At 50.3% G+C, this 18,607-nt stretch overlaps 1 protein-coding gene across 11 annotated transcripts in view; it reads left to right on the forward strand.

Annotated features, from left to right (window-relative positions):
* Positions 1-18,292, forward strand: part of Mtcl1 (microtubule crosslinking factor 1) — a 111,703-nt gene extending 93,411 nt beyond the window's left edge. For 8 of the 11 annotated variants that reach the window (XM_021643173.2, XM_060368227.1, XM_060368233.1 and 5 more), the window contains 5 exons: positions 733-987; positions 6,440-6,718; positions 8,446-8,477; positions 10,514-12,053; positions 17,125-18,292. In XM_021643173.2, coding sequence (XP_021498848.1) covers positions 733-987; positions 6,440-6,718; positions 8,446-8,477; positions 10,514-12,053; positions 17,125-17,319 — 2,301 coding nt within the window. In that variant the 3' untranslated portion in view covers positions 17,320-18,292. Of the gene's footprint in view, positions 1-732; positions 988-6,439; positions 6,719-8,445; positions 8,478-10,513; positions 12,054-14,542; positions 14,600-17,124 lie in introns of all 11 variants that reach the window. The other 3 variants (XM_060368235.1, XM_021643176.2, XM_021643174.2) reach the window with 1 other exon arrangement.
* Positions 18,293-18,607: the final 315 nt, after the last annotated feature.

The following is an 18,607-nucleotide window of genomic DNA, read 5'->3' on the forward strand; positions in this document are numbered from 1 at the left end:
TGATCAGTGGTTCTAGGAACCAAGAGCACTTAGAAAAACAGGATGTGCCATGGGTCCCCAGAGGAAGGAAGACCTGCATGCAAGCCCTCGTGCCTCTGTGTGTGTCTTTTCTCCCTGGCTTCTACCAGTTTGCCCATATAGATGGAAAAATTTTCTTTGTTTTGGATATTTAACCCCCAGGTATTTGACAGACTTGCTAAAGAATATCAGGTTCCGTGATTATCTCAGACAGGGGCCAAGAATATTGGACCAGGCATGGTACCACCTTCAATGAGTTGTAGAGGCTGAAGATAGAGTGATTTAGACTGGGGGGCGGAGCTAAGAAGGAGTCTGTAAGAGCTGTGCTCAATAATCTCTGAGATTTTGCATTCTTATTTTTTTATTTCCAGCTTAAAAAAATGAAATTTGTAGTCAGGCGATGGAGGTGCATGCCCTTAATCCCAGCACTCAGGAAGCAGAGACAGGTGGATCATTGTGAGTTTGAGGCCAGCCTGGTATATAGAGCCAGTCCCAGGACAGCCAGAGCTGTTCTACAGAGGAACCCTGTCTCAAATTAAAACAACCAAGCAAAAAAAAACAAAAACAAAAAAACTGGTTTTGTTTTCCCACAGCATTAGTCCAGCTTGGCTTAAGTATTCATCATGTGAATCAGGTGTAGATATACTGAGCTTTCTCTCTCCCTCCAACGCTCGACTTCCAGAAAAAGGTTCCTATGTCTTTTCTTCTTGGCAGCTGGAGGAGAAGACTGAGAAGGGCCTGGGGGAGCTGGATTCCTCTGCTGAGGGCAAAGGTGCCCTGAGAAAGGAGAGAGAGGCACACCAGAAGCTGCTGGCTGATAGCCACGGCCTGGTCATGGACCTGCGCTGGCAGATCCACCTCCGGGAGAAGAACTGGAATCGAGAGAAGGTGGAGCTGCTGGAGCGTCTGGACAGCGAGCGGCAGGAGTGGGGGCGACAGAAGGAGGAGCTCCTGTGGCAGGTGGAGCAGGTAGGTGCGGCGCAGCCTCAGAGCGAGGAGCAGCAGCAGCCGCCGCAGCGAGGAAGCGTAAGGGCGGTGCACAGCCCTGCGAGCCAGGAACGTAGAGAAGGGAGCTTGCCACTGTGGTCCACTCCCTGTCGGGGGCATCCAGAGGAAGTGAGACATGTTAGGCTTCCTGCAGTGGACAGCCGCTCCTGTCCTCCATGTATTACTTTTCGTGTACCTGTGACCGGAAGGCCCATGAGGACACGTCAAAAGGGTGTGGTTAGCTCTGAGTCCGTCAGTGGCTGCTTGGTGCTGTGTGCTTGGGTGGTACATGGGGCCTGGAGCTCATGGCAGAGGAGATACGTCATCTCATGGTGGACAGGAAGCACAGAGAAAGAGCAGAAGAGCTGGGCAAGCTGTAGCTAGACCCCCTCCTCTTCTACTGCCTCCCAATAATGCCACCATCAACCATGAGTTCACCTAGGAATTAATTCATTTTATTAGGTCAGAGCCCCCAGGATGTAATTCGTTGGAAGGCCACCACAGACACACCCAGGTCAGCCTTACTTAATGTAGGTATTTCTCAATCTGGTGAAGCTGACAATTAAGGTTAACGATCACACCCTAACATCACACATACCTCTCATTGCAGTTTGTAGGCGATTTGCCTTTGTGTGCAGGGGCCGGGAAGTGACCCTCCAATGGGATTTGAAGATTAAACTTGAAAGGGGAGGTTATTTCGGGTTGTCTTCATTGATTTGTGCTCCAGAGTCAAGTAACGCTTATGATTGCTACGGAAGACGTGGTCATGGTGATGGCCGCAGCCTGAATGGAATTGTTACCATTAGTGAAGTAATTACCAAATTGAGTTAGAAGCCACTGTTTCCTGGTGATTGCGCCTGCTGTGAGTGCTGCTGAGCTGTGATTAGATAGGGCCAGAATCAAGGGAGGTATCTGGTAGCTCATCATCTCCTGATAAAGAAACTCAGATGGATGCGGGGAGCTCAGAGGGAGCTGTTTTATTGCCGCCTGCATCAGCACTCTCCGCATTGCAGGCACTTGGTACAGTTTGCCCGGCTGCAGAGTAGGCCCAGACTGATGTGCAAATCCAATTGTTCACAAAACACTGACAGGAGGTTCTTGAATTCCTCCCTGGCTGGATTTTTACCCCACAGATACCTTGCCTCTTCCAATCTGTCACTCTCATAAATGCACAAAAATTCAAGAAATATCTCAGTTTGAAACAGTACCCACACTGCCTGCATTAACAGAGAGCCTGTTGGAAAGTGTGCGCTTCCAATAGTTTGTGTGACACAGCGCCTATGCTAAGGCTAACCGGCCAAGGTCAGTTCAAGTTTAAATTTGCATAGGGAGGGACACAGGGTGAACTAAGTGATTTAGAAATGACCCAGAGCCTTTGCCTTAGGAACTGTAGAGAGGAAGGCAGCACACTGGAGACGGAAGAAATGGAGGCTCTTAAGGGTTTGATCACCAATGAGTCACCTTGCTAATATTTGATATGGCTCCATTTCAAAATTCTCCAAATACTACCAGGAGGAAAGTCATCATTTCCTGTTGGGTTTGGAAATACCAGCATCGTGAAGCCTCTTCCAGACTGTGCCTAGCACCTGTGTGCTCTGTCGAGTGGGTCTGCCTCGAGGTAGATATCCAGAGCCAACAGTAGCATGTATTTTTATATAAAACGATCACCAATTTATCACACCCAAGTTGACTTTTTCTTAGGAGACATGAACAGATGTCTCTGCCCCAGATGGAGTTCTGCCTACAGACCAGAGAATGACACCACCCAAATCTAGATCAGTGAGCCAGTGAGTTTATTGGGGATGCTTATTGGAGCACCTAATGAAAAGCCCACCATAGCGCGATGCTTTGTGAGGGGTGCCTCTCCGGGGAACACATTGCAGGCAGCTCAGCTGACTGGTGTCTTCTTCCTCTACAACTGTTACTTTTTGCATAACCTTGGGGAAGACTCGGTGAATCTTGGAACTTTCTCTGCTCCCTGGACCCTGTAAGTTGCATGAAGCTTTTTCCCCCCTCCAAGAGGCATCTCCCAGGAAAGAACAGGTAACCGGTTCATTCTTGGCCACTGCTTTCTATTGCTCACCTTGAGCGTCCCTGCCACACCCCAGTGAGGCCATCGTGTTCTCTGTCATGGGCCTACTGGAATCCCCTTTGCCTAGTCACTGCTGCATATCAACCCATTCCCAGCCTTCTTCAGTTTGAAAGTCACACTTGCTGTAAGTTAATCAGGTAGCCAGAACTTTTGTTTTTCTTTGGGGAATGAGGAATTTCCAGCAAAGAAAAACCTGGTCAGACACATCCCGATGACACTCAGATCCCGAAGTGACTCAGGGCTGGCCATCACCCAACTTTGAGACTATTTTGGGGAAGATAACACAGACCAAGAGGTGAGCTGCATTTCCCTGTCGTCAGCATCTCAGCAGCGAGCATTTCAGGCATCCACCTGGCCCCCACCCCTGTGCTGTAGAGACCCCAGCACCTGTGCAGGATTTCCCTGCACATCAGAGCGGTCCTCGGTGAAAGGGTTCTGCACACGTGCAGACATGGCTCTCAGAAACAGGTCTACATTCCACGGAAGCACTCAGCATCTTCAAGGGTCTTACAGCCTCACTCCCACACTTGGAAACCAAGACAGTAGCCATAAGCATTATCCAAAGGAGGCTGGCTCAGATGCCCTCGGGGATGCGTGCACAAGTGGAACTGCCCACGGGGTCTCATCACTCAGCCAGTTGCTTGCCGGTTTAGTGTCTTAGTTGCACATTCCACAGAGGAACAAGAAATGTAACCAAATATCCCTCACAGCGTCCACTTGATATTTGATTCCCCGGGAAGCCGTATAACCTTGGCTGTGATAGCTTGATGCGGACAGTCAAAGAAGTCTCACTAAATCCATTTTCCACTCACAGAGCATGTGCTTCATACTTGTCCAGTGCCGTTAAAGTCCCGCATAGTTTCTGCACCACATGAGGCAGTCTCTATGACGGATGGCCGTGGGAATGTGGCTCAGGTCATGCAGCAGCCTGTCTCCTCTCCTGGCAGAGCTCTCATCTCAGCCCACATTTGATTGGGGGCTGGTTAGCTTTTATGCAGTCACCCTGGACCTCTCCAAAGGGCTGAGCAAAAGCCCCCAGTTCTCACAGAGTGTCGCTATCCTTGTGCTTAGGGGCTAGAAAGGACCGATGGCCTGACCTCCTTCCCGATAGCTTTCTCAAGTCAGCTGCCTTCAGAGCCTGAACGGCCGGCCCAGCCTCTAAAACCTGTTCGCCTGGCGACCGTTTTCTTTTCACGAAGTTGTAAGGTGACGCTCTAGAGATTTTGTTGTGCTCGATTATTTGAAACACAAACATGTTTTCTCCTTGCACTAAATGTCATCCTGCTGCAAGTTCGCAAGTACAGTAGGTGTGTGGCCCTGGGAAACTCTATCTGTTAAGGACTCAAGGACCCATTATACTATGACAGTAGCACTCAGGCATCTCAGCAGCAGGCACTGCCAGCTCTAGCTCTGGCTTTTTTTTTTTTTCCTCTTTTAGGAAACCTAACACTTAGCAGCCCCAGTGCAAACTGCTGCTGGCTGCCTAGGTTTATTTTTGAAATCCCACTTTACTGAGTTAGGACGTGTTTGTTCATAGCTCTCCTCTTTAGTTGTTCCTTCACACACACCCTCGGTGCACATTTGCAGCTCTCAGCGTGATTCTTGCATTTTAATTCTTTGCCCAAAATATCTTGGGAGATGATCATGTGTTGAAATTCAACTACACTGACATGCGTTAGAGGGATATAATAAAATGCTTTCCTCTTAATACATATATATAATTTTTAAGTAAAGCATTTAGCATCATTAAGGGAACTGCGAAGAAATGTGTTATCAGGGAGAGGGAGGAGAAAGCAGAGGGGGCTGAGCTCAAACCTGGGATGAACTGCTTATTCCCTAATTTAACAGTGACCCTGCTGCAGTCCTGCATCTAAGATATTGCTCCTGCCACCCCCATCTTTCCAACAAGAATGTTCAGAGCTTTCCGTTCGAACAGCTAGAGGGTCCTTCCGTCCTGTTCATCTTCCTCCTGGCGGCTCACAGGCCTGGCTTCTGCTCGCTCGTGGATGTAGGCTCAAACTGGGTTGCAAGATGCAGCTTAGCTTGTGAGATGCTCTTAAAAACCATCTGTCTGGTTTGAGGGATTTTTAGAAGTTCTTCTACCATCTCAGCACATGAAGACCGGAACTCTTTAGTTGGCCACTCCTCCCAGTGAAATCCAAATGTCACTTTGATCGTTAAACGATGTACTTATTCAAGAGAAAAGTCAGAGTATACACTCATCAGCCAGTAAAGATCTCATTGGAAAATAGCTTCTCATAGGTGAAAATAGCTTCAGGTCTCAAATGCACTTTCTATAAGTGTTTAGAGAGCGAGAGAGAGGCGATGTGAAAGAAGGTTCATGAGCCACACCCCTGGGCTATCCCATCATTCCTCTATGATTTTAGGTAGTTCTCCAATAAACTACCCCGGCTCAAGACCTTCCACCGGAAGAAAGGCGTTTATCTGCACAGTGATGTGTACTTGCCAGGCCTCTCTGCCGGCTCACCTTCTACACAGCTCCGCTGAGCTGCTCCACAGTTGGGAGATTACTTCTACTGGCAAACCAGCAGGCCGCACTCCACATTCCGGTCCCTCAGCTTGAAGTGCTGGAAATTGGACCAGGGCCTGGCATGTGCTAGGCAACTAACTGCTCTCTCACTGGCTTTATCTGCAACCCCTCATCTCTTGTCTTCTCACTCAAGCGATGTGTGTTTGCCCATTTCTGCTTCAATTGCCTAAGCTAGGCCACCTAGTGTGCCAGATCTTGAGTGGACTAAGTTTTAACCCTCCCAAGCAGTTAAAGTCGTTAGCACCATGACAGCACAGCTCTAATCTAGGTCAGTCACTCCAATAGTATATATAATTTGTTAGCTGCCTTGGGTCAGTTAGGAAAATGGGGTTCACCTCAGGAGTTTGCCATCTGTGGCAGAATCCCATGGGGCACAACTGAAGTGCTGGAGGTAATTGCAAACGAAGGTACTAAACCTGTTCCCATTAAACTAAAAAAAAAAACAACCAAGAGTCTAATTTCCCACGAACACGATGATCGATAAACAAATTATATGACTACAACAAAAAATGAAAACAACAACAACAAAAAACCCTCCCTAATACAAATGTTTGCATCAGGAAGACTTGTTTGGTATACGTAGATTCTGCAGTACTGGTAAAACGCGCTTTTCTTTAGAAAGCATTTGTGATATTGTGGGACATTTTAAAACTGAGGTCCTAGCTGTAAAAACATTTGCTTGCAGCCGGGTCTTTTCAGATAGACCCAGGCACCTCAACACAGCGAAGAAAGCATGGTCGATTGTCACACTGAAAAGGGAGGCTGATTGTTTCCATTTTTAACACTCTCAGTTACAGAAAGAGAACAGTCCCCGGAGAAGCAGCGGTTTCCTCTGCAGTCCGAAAGAGGATGAGGCCCACCCTTTTCCACACCAAGCAGGGCTCCGTACACCCCGACCCACGTCCATGTGGCCCCATGCAGACACTGACTCCATCCCATTTGAGAACCGGCCACTCTCCAAACTGAAGGAGTCGGACAGGTGCTCGGGCAGCGAGAACCTGTACTTGGATGCACTCTCCCTGGATGATGAAGCTGAGGATACGCCACCCCTCAGGAATTGCCTTGCTGAGGTCAGCCTGGGTTTGTCCCCCAAGGGCAGGAGGGGCCTGTCATTAGATGCAGCCAGTGTCTGGAAGAGTCCGCTCCCGGCAAGTTCCCCAGACAACCTGTGTCCCAAGCCAAGTGACCTTTTGCCAATGGTGACGTGACGTTTTGTTTGGTGGACCTGACCATTCTCCTACTGAAATGCTGGACTAAGGTCCTTTGTCACATGTGAACTCTAAAGAAGAGGTGTGGTGAACAAAATACAAAAGAGAAAACACATGTATATCTTCAACTTTTCTTGAAATCATAATACAGTTTTTTTATTCTAGAGAACTAATGACTGATAATTCTATATTAAGAAATTTTTTAACATTTAGTAGACATTAATGAATGGCAGCCACTATAATTAGGTTATTCTGGGCAAAGGTGGAAAACATCCCACAGTCATAACTGCCACCAAATTTCTGTGGCACTGTATCACTTCTCCCCCCACAGTACAATGTTTTGGTTTTTTTTAAACCTCATTTGAGAAACTGGCATAGGGATAGTGAGACCCTGCCTCAATAAACCTGGGAGGGTGAGGTGGGGACACTGGTCTAGAAATCCTCACATGGGAACCAGTTGACTGTGGCTGGACTAGATACTGTTCTCCCAAATACTTCATACTTACAGGGACTTGCCTCAGATGGTATTGAAATAGGAGGACGTTGTATGACTTGACTGTCCCTATGCTGAGACCATAGGGTGTCAGATGTCCAGCTGATACAGAGTTTGAGATATTTACCTACACCTGACAAAGTGTCTTGGGGATAGGACTCAAGTCAAACACGGAAATCATTTATGTTTCATATATACCTTATGCATGTGGCATAAAGGTAATTTTTACTCAATATGTTTATTTCGCGTGTGAAACGAATGTCAGCAGCACTCAAGGTTTTTCAGGTTCTGAAGTATGTCAGATGACAAATTTTTGGATTAAGGGGTGCTCAACCGTGGACAACCGTCACAGCAGTGAAGTCAAACGCCCTGCTCTCAGCAGTGTGTATCAGGTTGGTAGGCTTGCCCACGGATCTACAGGCGAACTCTGTGGTTCACCTTCATAGCAGAGAGGGCACAAGCTCAAAGGGGGACCTTTACTCCTCTGTGAGGCATGGCATCTATGAGGAGGGGCACCCTTCAGGCTCTTCTCTGCAGACAGACCTTTTCATTTGTGTCGGTGTTTGCCAGCCTAGCTCCCTCCGCTCTTAAGGGGAATCACTGTTATTCTGCTTTGGATCCTAAGAATGTTTAAAAGCAAGCAGGAGTCCTGGCCCCAAGGATGCCACACCAACCTCCATGGCAAGATTTAGACGGGAGGACATCAGTCTCCCAACTCTCTACTCACTCCATTGCCCTCTACTCCTACGCCAACACACTCAGACTTAGGCTCACTCAGGATTGCCAGTTCTTTGAACTCCACACAGAAGGGCCGTCTCCCCGGGAACGCCGGAGGGCCACTTACTCAACAAGCTTCCGGCAGTTTTCTCACTCAGGCATGCCCCTCCCTCCCTGGGGAGACTACAGAGGTCCTACCCTCCCATGATGCTGCGGATGCTGCTTTACTGTTGGCTTCAAAGGGCTCAGGGCAGTGGCTTAGCACTTTGGCCTCCATGAGGCTTTTAAACCACATCTTAAGGGACCGGAGCAGAACAAGTCACTAGGATTCCTAGGAAGCGAAAATTGTCTGATTCCCACAAATATTTATTTTTTACAGGAAGAAGAAAGTCGCAAGGGAAATCTTCAAAGGTACGTAAAATGGATTTGCTAAATTAGAAATCTTTTACTCTTAAAGTCCCTCCATTTTGATGCAGTGTTTGTGAGCACCCTTCAAAATAACTGAACAGTAAGTAGTTGCTTTTAAATTATTCATTTCCCGGATGTGCTGGTTTTTAGTATTAGCAACCAAAAGGCCACGCACACTGGTATGTGTTTTATGATAAGAACTTTGTGTGCTATGTCCAGAGGAGTGCTTGAAAATACTAGCTGCTAAGCGGCCCATGGAAAACTTTCTTCTCATGAACTTCAGAGTAACTCTCCACCTATGAAGCATTACTGCTGTGTGTGGACTTGTTACAGTCTTTCCCTGCTTTAAACCCTGAAGAAAAAGACTGGACCTGATACCTTTCGTGTTAGTTACACACCAGCTTCCCGCTCGCCAGCCTGCGCTCTCTGGCTTTGCCGTTTCTTCCCTCTGTAGGCGGGTACATGTTATTTCCATCGCATGCTATTTCTCTGGCAGTCTGCCACTTTCGGCGCCCCTCATTCTTTATTTTCCTGTAAACTTGGAGGCTGTAAATGACTGTCTCCTTTGCGGCCTGTGCTGTCTGTGTTGTCCACACACAACAGGGTTGCTGGGGCGTGGATCGATCCGCCCTTCTCTGGTCTCCCCCAAGGTGATGCAAAGGACGCTTGTGGGCTTGGGCTCTGGAAGCAATTTGCACATGCCGCTTACTGCTCTGCTCCCGAGGGTCTGAGACCTAAGTGCTTCGGTCCTCAGGTTGCTTCATCCGTAAGCAGGAGAGCTTCAGAGTGTTTCAAAGATTCTGTTGCTCTATCTTCTTTGTGTGGTTTACATGTATGAACACCAGGAAGGCAGCTGGTGACTGACATAGAGAACCCCACACAGTTTAGCTGCCACTCCAGCTGCTTTGCCCCATTGCCCCATTCACAGCAGCATTCGCTCTGGGTCCAGGTGAAGGCCTTGAGCCGTTTGCTTTCGATAGCCCAAGCCTCCCACCTTTCTGTTTCTATTTTGCACCGTAACTGTGTTCTTAAGTCTGACTTGCTTCTGTTGATTTCAAAAGCAGTCAAATAGGGGGTTCTAAATTGTGAGTAGCATCAAAATGTCCAACACAAAACCACAGTTGTGCGGAGCCCTCCCCTGGCCACGTGCCCTCTGAATTCTAACTATGTGGTGGGTCCCGCCATACCTCTTGCATCGGGAGGCGCACCAGCATGCTCCCAGTGCATTCTGGTCTTGTTGTCAACATGGCCGCTTCTAAGGTCCATAACCCTCCATTCTGTCTCACCTCTGTGCCCCTCTAGCCAGCCAACCCCAGAGGCACAAAGTGTGGCTGCCACTGCTGTTTCTGTGTAGCCACCACTGAGAGTACAAGCTCACTCCCGGGAGAGCCCCAGCCTGGCCTTGCTGCTATAAACAGGCCCTGTAGAGGAGACAGTGTGTGTGTGTGCTGGATCTGGGAACCCCCCTGGCATGGCTAGGGCTGAGCTAGAACCCTAGGTATAAAGTCTTGTCTGTAGAAGGTGGGGAAACCACTCTAGTGTGATGGTGAGTTGCTAGCCACCTTGCCTTCCACTTCAGCTGCAGCCAGGCCACAGAGCTTCTGCCCCCTGGGTTGGTGGTCACACCCAGCCCCCAGCCTCTGAAGATTTGTTTGCCCTGGTGGCTAGACAAGCTGCACGAATACCCCACCTCCTGACTTGTCTAGTATGCCACTCCACCACCTCTGGGGTGACGGATGAGCAGATGGGGAAGCGTTCAGCAAACGTATGTCAGATTAAAACACGAGACATTAAAATGCTAACACTGAGGAATCCACAGCCACATACAGGTGCCTTAGCTGCCAAAGTCCAGCGATTGCTTTACCTCACCAGTGAGGGACTTCTCTTGTCGTGAACAATAAAGACAGGGCATTCGTGGGGTGGGCATATTAAGCCACTCGAGAGGTGTTAAGAGTGAGGGAAAGGCAGCTACCTCCGTGGGTTCGTCCTGTGCATTAGCAGAGCCCAGGAGCCAACACCTTTTCTGCATCTCTCCCCAGGGCTGTGTCTGTGTCCTGTATGTCTGAGTTCCAGCGTCTGATGGATATCTCCCCATTCCTGCCTGAGAAGGGCCCACCATCTGCCAGCAGCAAGGAGGATGTCACTCCACCCCTGTCTCCCGACGACCTGAAGTACATCGAGGAGTTCAACAGCAAAAACTGGGACTACACATCCCACAGGGCTGGTCCCAGCAGGCCTTCAGACCTCTGGGCAGACAGGACCGAGGCGGGGCAGGTAGGACACGAAGCCAGCACTGAGCCTTTCCCCGACTCCTCCTGGTACCTGACCACGAGTGTCACCATGACCACAGACACCATGACCAGCCCAGAGCACTGCCAGAAGCAGCCACTGCGGAGCCACGTCCTCACGGAGCAGTCTGGGGTGCACGTACTCCACAGCCCGCCTGCCATTCGCCGGGTTGACAGTCTAGTGTCTGGGGGTGAGGGCAGGAGCAGAGTGGACCCTGAGGGCCCCTTTCCCATGAGCAGAGCAAGAGGGAACCTGGCAGATGCCAAGGGAGGCCATCCGGAACCTGTGCTCAACAGGTGGTCTTGCACCCCACCCAGACACCCCCGAGACTATGTGGAGGGGTCTCTCCGCCCCCTGGACAGACCCACCTGCCCCTCCCTGGGATTTGCCTCCCCACTGAACAGCTTAGACATGTCTAAGAACATGAGTGACGACATGAAGGAGGTAGCCTTCTCTGTCAGGAATGCCATCTGCTCCAGTCCCGCGGAACCACAAGTCAGGGATATGGCCTGCCAGACCAATGGGTCCAGGACGGCGGGGACACAGACAGTCCAGACAATCAGCGTGGGCCTGCAGACCGAGGCCCTCCGTGCCAGCGGCGTCACCAGCAGCCCCCACAAGTGTCTCACGCCAAAAGCCGGAGGTGGCACCACCCCTGTGTCTTCTCCTTCCCGAAGCCTTAGAAGCCGACAGGTGGCCCCTGCCATCGAGAAGGTGCAGGCCAAGTTTGAACGCACCTGCTGCTCCCCAAAGTACGGTTCTCCCAAACTTCAGAGAAAGCCCCTCTCAAAAGCTGACCAGCCAAATAGCAGGACCTCACCAGGCACAGCCCAGAAAGGGTTCAGCGAGTCGGCCTGGGCCCGCTCCACCACCACAAGGGAGAGCCCTGTGCACACCACCATCAACGATGGCCTCTCCAGCCTCTTCAACATCATTGACCACAGTCCTGTGGGGCTGCGGGCTGGGAGCCGGTCTCGCTCAGCGGAGCCCCGACAGGAGCTGGGTCCAGGCCAGGAAACGGGCACCAGTTCTCGGGGAAGGTCGCCCAGTCCCCTAGGGGTGGGCTCCGAGGCGTGCAGGGAGGATGGGGGAGAGAGCACACCAGTGAGGCAGGACTTGTCCGCCCCCCCTGGCTACACACTCACTGAGAACGTGGCCCGGATCCTCAACAAAAAATTGTTGGAGCATGCCTTAAAGGAGGAGAGGAAACAGGCCGCCCATGGCCCCTCGGGCCTCACCGGCGACAGCCACGCTGGAGAAGCAGCACCAGCCGAACCAGGATCCATGGAGGTAAACTGGGCCCCTTCCCCGTTAGCTCTGCTTTAGGCTGCCTAGCATAGGAAGCCTGGGTCAGATCTCGGGCAATGGCTCCAGTTCTGTAGCTCCAGCAGGAAGGAAGTGAAGAGGGAAATGGAACAGGCAGACAGATAAGCCTTGAGTGACTTGTAAGAAAGTTTATCCGTTCTCAGATCATAAAGACTTGTCTGTCTTTCTTCTCTGGTCTGGGAAAGTCTCTTTCTCTTGGTCTGGGGCATGTTTGCTCTTCCTGTGTGAGACTTGATGCAAGTGTGAAAACTGTGTGTACAAGCCGGGTGTGGTGGTGCACCCCTGTAATCCCAACACTCAGGAAGGCAGATGCTGGCGGATCTCTGTGAGTTTGAGGCCAGCCTGGTCTACAAAGCAGGTCCAGGATAGCCGGAACTATATAGAGAAACCCTGTCTCCAAAAACAAAGCAAAGGAAATTCTGTGTGTGTGTGTGTGTGTGTGTGTGTGTGTGTGTGTGTGTGTGTGTTTCTGTCTGTCTGTCATGACTTCTACACACGATAGCTCATTCTGTGTGGCTGCATGTGGGGCATGTTACAGTGCCTTTGAACCACTCGGACACAAAATTCATTTATTGGGAACGACAAGAACAGCTTTTAGACCCCAGGCCACCTCAGTGCAGGCCAGCAGTTTGTCATCTTATAAACCACCCTTCCTCATTGCAATCAGGTCATCAGATGAGGTAAAAACTGTGCCCTAGTGCAACGTGGCAATGGTGACACAGATCTGTCAGCGCCAACGACTCCTGATACAACCCCTCCCCCCATCTATTCTTGCACCAAAAACAAAACAAAAACCACAAGCCAACAACAACAACAAAAACCCCACAGACATGTTATTGCACGCCTTTAATCCCAGCACTCAGAAGGCAGAGACAGGTATATCTCTTAGGGTTCTAGGCCATCCGAGGCTACATAATGAGAACCTGTCTCAAGAGAAAGAAAATCCTATGACCACAGCAAAATGTAGCAGCCTGAGAATGAGAGGGGTGACAGCAGTAGGGATTTGCTGTCACTGCAGGACGGACAGAGCAGGTCTGTCCAGGAAGTCATCACGTAACTACAAGTCCTGGGAGCCTGGATGTGCCCAGCCCGCATACAGCAAGGGCAGGGGCAGAAGACAGCAGGCTGTACCCAAGCTACTCGCCACTTTCTCTAGCGTCAGCAATCCTGGCTTTCTGGTGACAGGAGGAGGAAGAAGTATTTCCTTTGCCGCTTGCCTCAAATTGCTCACAGGGGAGAAATGATCAGGCTCTCAGTCCAGCCCTCCTAAGAGTACGTAACTCAATACAGAGGTCAGACCAGAAATAGGTTATGAGGTGTTGATTTTGACAGTTCCCTATAGAAGTGGAAATTCCATGACCTGCTCTTCCCAAGGTCTGAGGAAAATGGACACTGTAGGCTAAGAGTTCTCAGGTGGTGTCTTGGCTCGTTTTACCACTACCCCTCAGAGGCCCTCGGATAAGTGCCTGTGGCGTGGGAGGGGCTGTTTGTAGGTGAACACTCCATCAGGTAAGATAGAGCTTGTTCCAGGGTACTGTCAGTGGGCTATCTTGAGTTTTTGCTCAGGGACCAAGCGGAAGTTAACTCTGGGGACTAAAACCTTTGTATGCCGGGCGGTGAATGCTTAGAGCAACCTGAGAGGTAGCCCAGAGGACATGGTTTAATGGTAGAATCAAAGCCCTGTCACTTCAGGTTACCACAGCTCTGCCCTTATCATCTGGAGCATACACGGGACTCACCGGCAGCGTTTCAGTGCGTGGCTCTGCCCCCCCCCCACAAGTTTGCCGGTTCTGGATGCCAGGGGTGTGTCATTTCTGCTTGGATCGACCCCACATGATAGGCCCATTGGGAATCCCGTTCAGCTCTTGGTGAATGTGTGGTGGATCTGGCTTCACGCCAGCGGAGTCCCTGGTGCCTGCCTAGCCCACGCCAATGCACCCTGCATGGCCTTGTTACTGGGCTTTCCACACACAAGAGACAGGAAGTGGTCCTTCCCTCCTCACTTCCCTCTCACCCCTCAGGTGACCCTGGCCTCTCTCTTGAAGCTCAGCAGCAAGGCAGAGGTGTGCCGAGAGAATGATCTGGCATCAGGGGCCATCCTTCCATCCCCCACCTAAATGTGCCCAGGGGGGCACTGTTGAGTGCAGGCAGCCATAGCTTGTGATGACCAGAGCAAGCCAGACTGTGTAACCAGCCTTGCCATGCTGCCAGAGAGCTGGGAGGCCACTGCCCCTCCTTGGCTCTGCTTCCTTCTTCAGTCTGTTGACACATGGCAGAAGACAGTCCTGTGAGCTGAGTGCCAAGGCCACCTCCTGCATAGCCTGCCTCTGATTGAACACAGACCAGTGTTCTCTCCTGGAGGCCATCTTGGGGCATACTTGTACTGTTCTTCTGTTTGAAACAAACCTTCCAACCAACTTGTTTTTCTCTTCTTTGTCTGTCTGTCTGTCCAGAACCAAACTGTCTTACTAACTGCCCCATGGGGACTCTAGCCCTGCCTGCCTCACACTGTAAGTGCCTTCTTCCACGTTCCCACCCGTCTGGAGCTGTGTGTGTAGCTGATGTGCTCATAGCTGGCATCCGGCATCCATCACCATCCGTGGAGATCCACTCTCACCCCCAGGGACAGACACTGAGCTCAGATACCCCACCCTGACTGCCTCCAGAGGGTACAACTTAGCACGTAGATTCTGCCTAAATTTCTCCTCTCGTGTAGTTTGCAGTTCGAGAGGGACATCTCAGACACATCTCAGGTCCTGCCCGTGGGAGTCTGAGTCTAGCCTCTGCAGGCTTTTAGACCTACCACCACTGCCCCCCGGCATTTCAGTTACATATGTGTGCTGCTGTGTGCCAGGACTGTAGCGTGCATAACGTGCTGAGCCTTTTCTCTTTCTTTTTTCCCAAACACTCAGGCCAGAAAGAATAAACCCGAATGTCTTTTGTCCTTCCAAGTGAGCCTATTGGTGAAAATGTAAGTTCTTGAGCAGGATTAGCTGAAGGACTAATAACAGACATCCCTGTTACTAGTGTTTTTGAGAACTCCAGGCGTGGCCACCAGAGCCTGAATCAAGTGAGACCTATGAAAAGGTACACATTTGGGTAGAGTCAAGGACGGAGTTACCCTCCTAATCTACTTGAAGTTAAGAAGAAAGATAGAACCACGATATTCAAGGTGGCACATACCTTTAATCCCAGCACTGGGGAGGCAGAAGCAATGGATAGCTGTGAGCTTGAGGCCAGCCCCATCTACATAAAAATGTCCAGGCCAGCCAGGGCTGCAGAGTGAGACCCTGTGTTGGGGGAGACAGAGCCACCATCAGATGAAAGGTGTGTCCCCGTATTGCAGGATGGGGGGAATAGCTAAGAAAGTGGCAGGAAAGGCCATTTCCACACAGCCACCCCCAGTGGCTTCTGGGTTAAGGACGGAGCTGCTTGTTAGTGTACGCCAGTGTTCATGCTAAGGAAAACCCTAATTTCCTTGATGTCATGGCTGTGTGTTTTTTCCTACATAGACCCATGCCAGTGAGGAGGGTGTGACAGCCTCTGAGAAAAGCTTGTTCCTGTTCTGCCTCAGTGTGAATTGGGACTGGCTAGAGCTGTAGCCGCAGCCACACCAACTTGCATTATACGTGCACATGCTCGCTCTGACAGTAGTGGGAGTAGGGGACACATTTAGCAGACTGTACCCACCCTCCTTACGGCACCATGAGGTGAGGCAATGAGACACAGGTACAGCAGCACCTCGACTTCAGTTTGTATCCACATGGTAGCCATAGGTACATGCTGGCTGTCATGGTATCGTCGGCATAAGGGCTCAGGGAGGCCCCTCCTAGGTCGGATAAAAAGCCTGTCAGAAAGAGGCATCTGATGGAATGCTCTCAGGTTAACATTTTCTTTTTTTCCTGGCCCCTCAGGGATGAGGGAAAGACTCTGCCCCTTTACTCCACTGCCCTTGCAGAGGCCCGTGGGTCTCTTGCTGCCCTCGGGCCATGTCATCCTCACTGGCCACCTCCGAGCATCGTCTGTCATGGTTCATCTTCCCCCCGAGAGCCAGCTCCTGCTCCCTGGACACAGCATCTGCCCCTCCATCCCTGCTGTTCCTAGTCTCTTCATTCTGGCTCTTTTGTTGTTTTCACCCCTTGGCTTCCCGTGGGGCCTTATTCCATGACATCGTCCCTGCACCTTCCATCGCAGTAGCACACCAGTTTCGTGTGTCCTCAGGGCTCACGCTTCACGTGACTTGGCTTTCCACATTTCTGAGTATTGGTAACTTCCAAGGTCGGACGTCCCTGATCCCTGATGTGCAGGCCAGGGGTCGGGTAGCTCCGCAATCCCTTTAAACAAGCAAACAGCTACGGATGAGTTGTGTCACGGCCTACCGTCGTGTGTCACGTGGTCAGCCCCCAGCACGCCACAGCTGCTGAACCACACAAGTGCAGGGTAGTTCCCAGTCGGTAAGACCGCTGCTGCAGTGAGGAGTCATTAAAGAAAACTAGACCTCAATTAAAATTTCTCTCTGCAACATTCTTTTTTCCCCCACATTGTGGGAGTTTGTTTAGCCTACTGCCAGTCAGCCTGGAATAAATAATGGAAGAGTTCTGTTTGGATCTCGTTGCTAATAGAGCCGGATACAGCCCTAGGTCTCTGTGGACCTCAGGAGACTGAGATCCTTCAAGACCAGCTCAGTAGATGAAGGGACCTTACAAAAGGCTCAAGAAAGGTACTGGGACAAGGTTGCTGCCTCATCCTCTCTGTTTCAGGCCAGTTTTGGAGAAGCCCTACAAGCAGACCTGTCTCACTGTGTTGCTTTATTTTGTCACAGCGTAATAGGTCTTATGTCACGTCACTAATCATTCATGTAGAGTGTTTTCCTGGTCATTGTAAGTTGCTCTCCATGCATGCCGTAATCATTCCGATGCTGAATCCTGCCTGGTCTCTTCCATTTGACTTTGCTATGTTTGAGGTATGTCTGGGGCCATTGCCCGCATGACGCTGCTGCTCTGAGTAATGCTGTCTCCCTCTCTCGGCTCTGAAGGAACTACCTTGTTCTGCGCTCGCACCATCCCTAGAGCCCTGCTTCTCCAGGCCAGAAAGACCAGCAAACCGCCGCCTTCCATCCCGTTGGGCCCCACCTTCCCCCGCTGCCTCCCAGTCTCAGTCACCCGGAGACCCTGTGTCGTTGGAGGACCACGGTGAGGAGGATCCGACAGAGGAGAAGCCACACCTGTGACGTGATGCAAGCTTGCATGGATCATCGCGGGAATGAGTCCCTGTAATGCAGAACCAGACCATCACCATCAACCGACCTCTGCCGAGAAGGAGAGCTGTAGCTTCCTCAAGGTCAAAGGATGTCTTTACAAATACACGGCTGCTGAATGTTCAGCCTGGTAACCTGAGATGTTTCGGGAATGAAACAGTTAAGCGTGCCTGTAATAATTTTTTTCATAGCTCAGAAAACTATTTTTGTCTCCATCTTTTTTTACACACAATATATTAAACAAAAAAAGGTAAATAAGATATAAATAGATTTAAGAGTTTTAAAATGTACATTTTAAGAGATTCCCAACACCCTTGTTCTCGATCCTGACTGCCTCTGTTAAATTTGCACTGTTCCATTTTGCTTGGGTTTCTCTGTGTTGAGATCAGCGTGTTCTAAGTTAAATTTTGTTTTGTCCAGTATTAATTTTTTTAGGAGTCTTTTTTTTTAATGCTTTGGACCGTCTAACTCAGTGAACTCTTTGTAGTGAAAAGGCCATGAGGCCAGAAGACAAGAGTGTCTGTGACCTGGAAGGATGCAGGTCAACATTTCTGCAACGGTACGGAGCCCCTCAGATGGACTTAAGGCTCACTGAAGGACACGTCTTCTGCTCGGCCTGGCCGCGCGTCTTCGGGCACCTGTACATACACCGCTCCGTCCCTGCCATCACCTGTGTGTGCGTCGGCCTGGCCCACTGTAACTCGTGACGTTCCTTGTGCTGTACTGTACTGTTGGTCCCCTTGTTCCACTGAGACAACAGCACCATTTTTAAATTATTGTTAAAACATTAACTGGCGGTGTACAACGCTCACTCAAGATTTTCTTGTTTAAGGAAAAGCACTACAAAAAAAAAAATCACGCGGATGCCAAATTGAGACAAATGATGGTGCCTCAGAGTCTGTCTGAGACTGTGATGACACAGAAATAAAGTCCTTCCAAGGAGACAGCAAGGTCTTGGTGTCACAGTTCACTGTCGCCTTCCTCCCCCTCGTCTTCCTCAGCTCTGAATGGAAGGTTTCTCCGTGTTTTCTGTAGCTGGCAGATGCAGGGAGCGGGATGTGAAGGAGGAACCTGCTCCTATATGGGAGTAGTCCACAGCTCTGGGCGTCATCCCGTCTCCTCTGCAGATATGCAGCCCAGCATTTTGGTGTTGGGGGTGGTATGAGGGTGGGGTTATGAAGACACTGCTGAAGAGCACAGAACTATTCAAAAAGGCTTTGATGTTTCATTAACTCAATGGTTCTCTTCTTATAAAGATGAG

Source organism: Meriones unguiculatus, chromosome 15 (assembly GCF_030254825.1).
Source record: "Meriones unguiculatus strain TT.TT164.6M chromosome 15, Bangor_MerUng_6.1, whole genome shotgun sequence".
NCBI lineage: Eukaryota > Metazoa > Chordata > Mammalia > Rodentia > Muridae > Meriones > Meriones unguiculatus.